The 599-nt window shown below is 42.2% G+C and overlaps 1 protein-coding gene across 1 annotated transcript; it reads left to right on the top strand.

Moving 5' to 3' along the window:
* Positions 1–91: 91 nt before the first annotated feature.
* LOC106512686 (pulmonary surfactant-associated protein D) lies at positions 92–331 on the top strand (the record flags this gene model as incomplete). The annotated part of the gene is given in 2 exon segments (XM_014001250.1): positions 92–145; positions 278–331. Coding segments are annotated over 2 exon segments (108 nt in total), but the record flags the coding sequence as incomplete, so codon positions are not given.
* Between the last annotated feature and the right edge of the window lie 268 nt (positions 332–599).

Below are 599 nucleotides of genomic sequence, written 5' to 3'. Positions count from 1 at the left end.
ACTGTACTGTACTGTACTGTACTGTACTGTACAATGTTCTGTTTATCCACTGATTTGTGTAACATGTGCCCTGATGTTGCACTTGTTTCAGGGAGAACCTGGACCTCCAGGGCCTCCAGGAGCAGACGGTTCCCCAGGGCCCGCTGTAAGAGTGCAGGCTTATGACTTTCCTGTTGCTGCTGTTATTCATATTATGATAAATCAAACAGATAAACACAAAACTTCTGTTTTTATGTGATGTGGAGCGGTTTGCTGAAAGTCATGTTTCAATCCTTAGGGTCCTCCTGGTCCACAAGGCCTACCTGGAGAACATGGAGAACCGGGCCAAAGGGTAACAACTTAATTTCTTTTAAAAAAAACTCTTGAAGTTATCTGATTGACGTCTCTCTGACCCTGAATGTTGTATAAATACTGTGTGGGCCAAACAGACTCAGGTTTAACAGGTTTACTCCCTTCAGTCTTTAAAGTCTCATTCAGCACTTTACCAAGTCCAGGTCTCTGCTGTCTTACCTTTGCCTAAAAAAGGTCTGATAGGCCATTGGGTCAAGACCCCTCATCATTCTAAAAACTGTTTGAAGAGTAATAAAACAGATATTAAT

The sequence above is a fragment of the Austrofundulus limnaeus genome, unplaced genomic scaffold (genome assembly GCF_001266775.1).
Source record: "Austrofundulus limnaeus strain Quisiro unplaced genomic scaffold, Austrofundulus_limnaeus-1.0 Scaffold10352, whole genome shotgun sequence".
NCBI lineage: Eukaryota > Metazoa > Chordata > Actinopteri > Cyprinodontiformes > Rivulidae > Austrofundulus > Austrofundulus limnaeus.
This window is presented reverse-complemented; position numbering and strand designations above follow the sequence as displayed.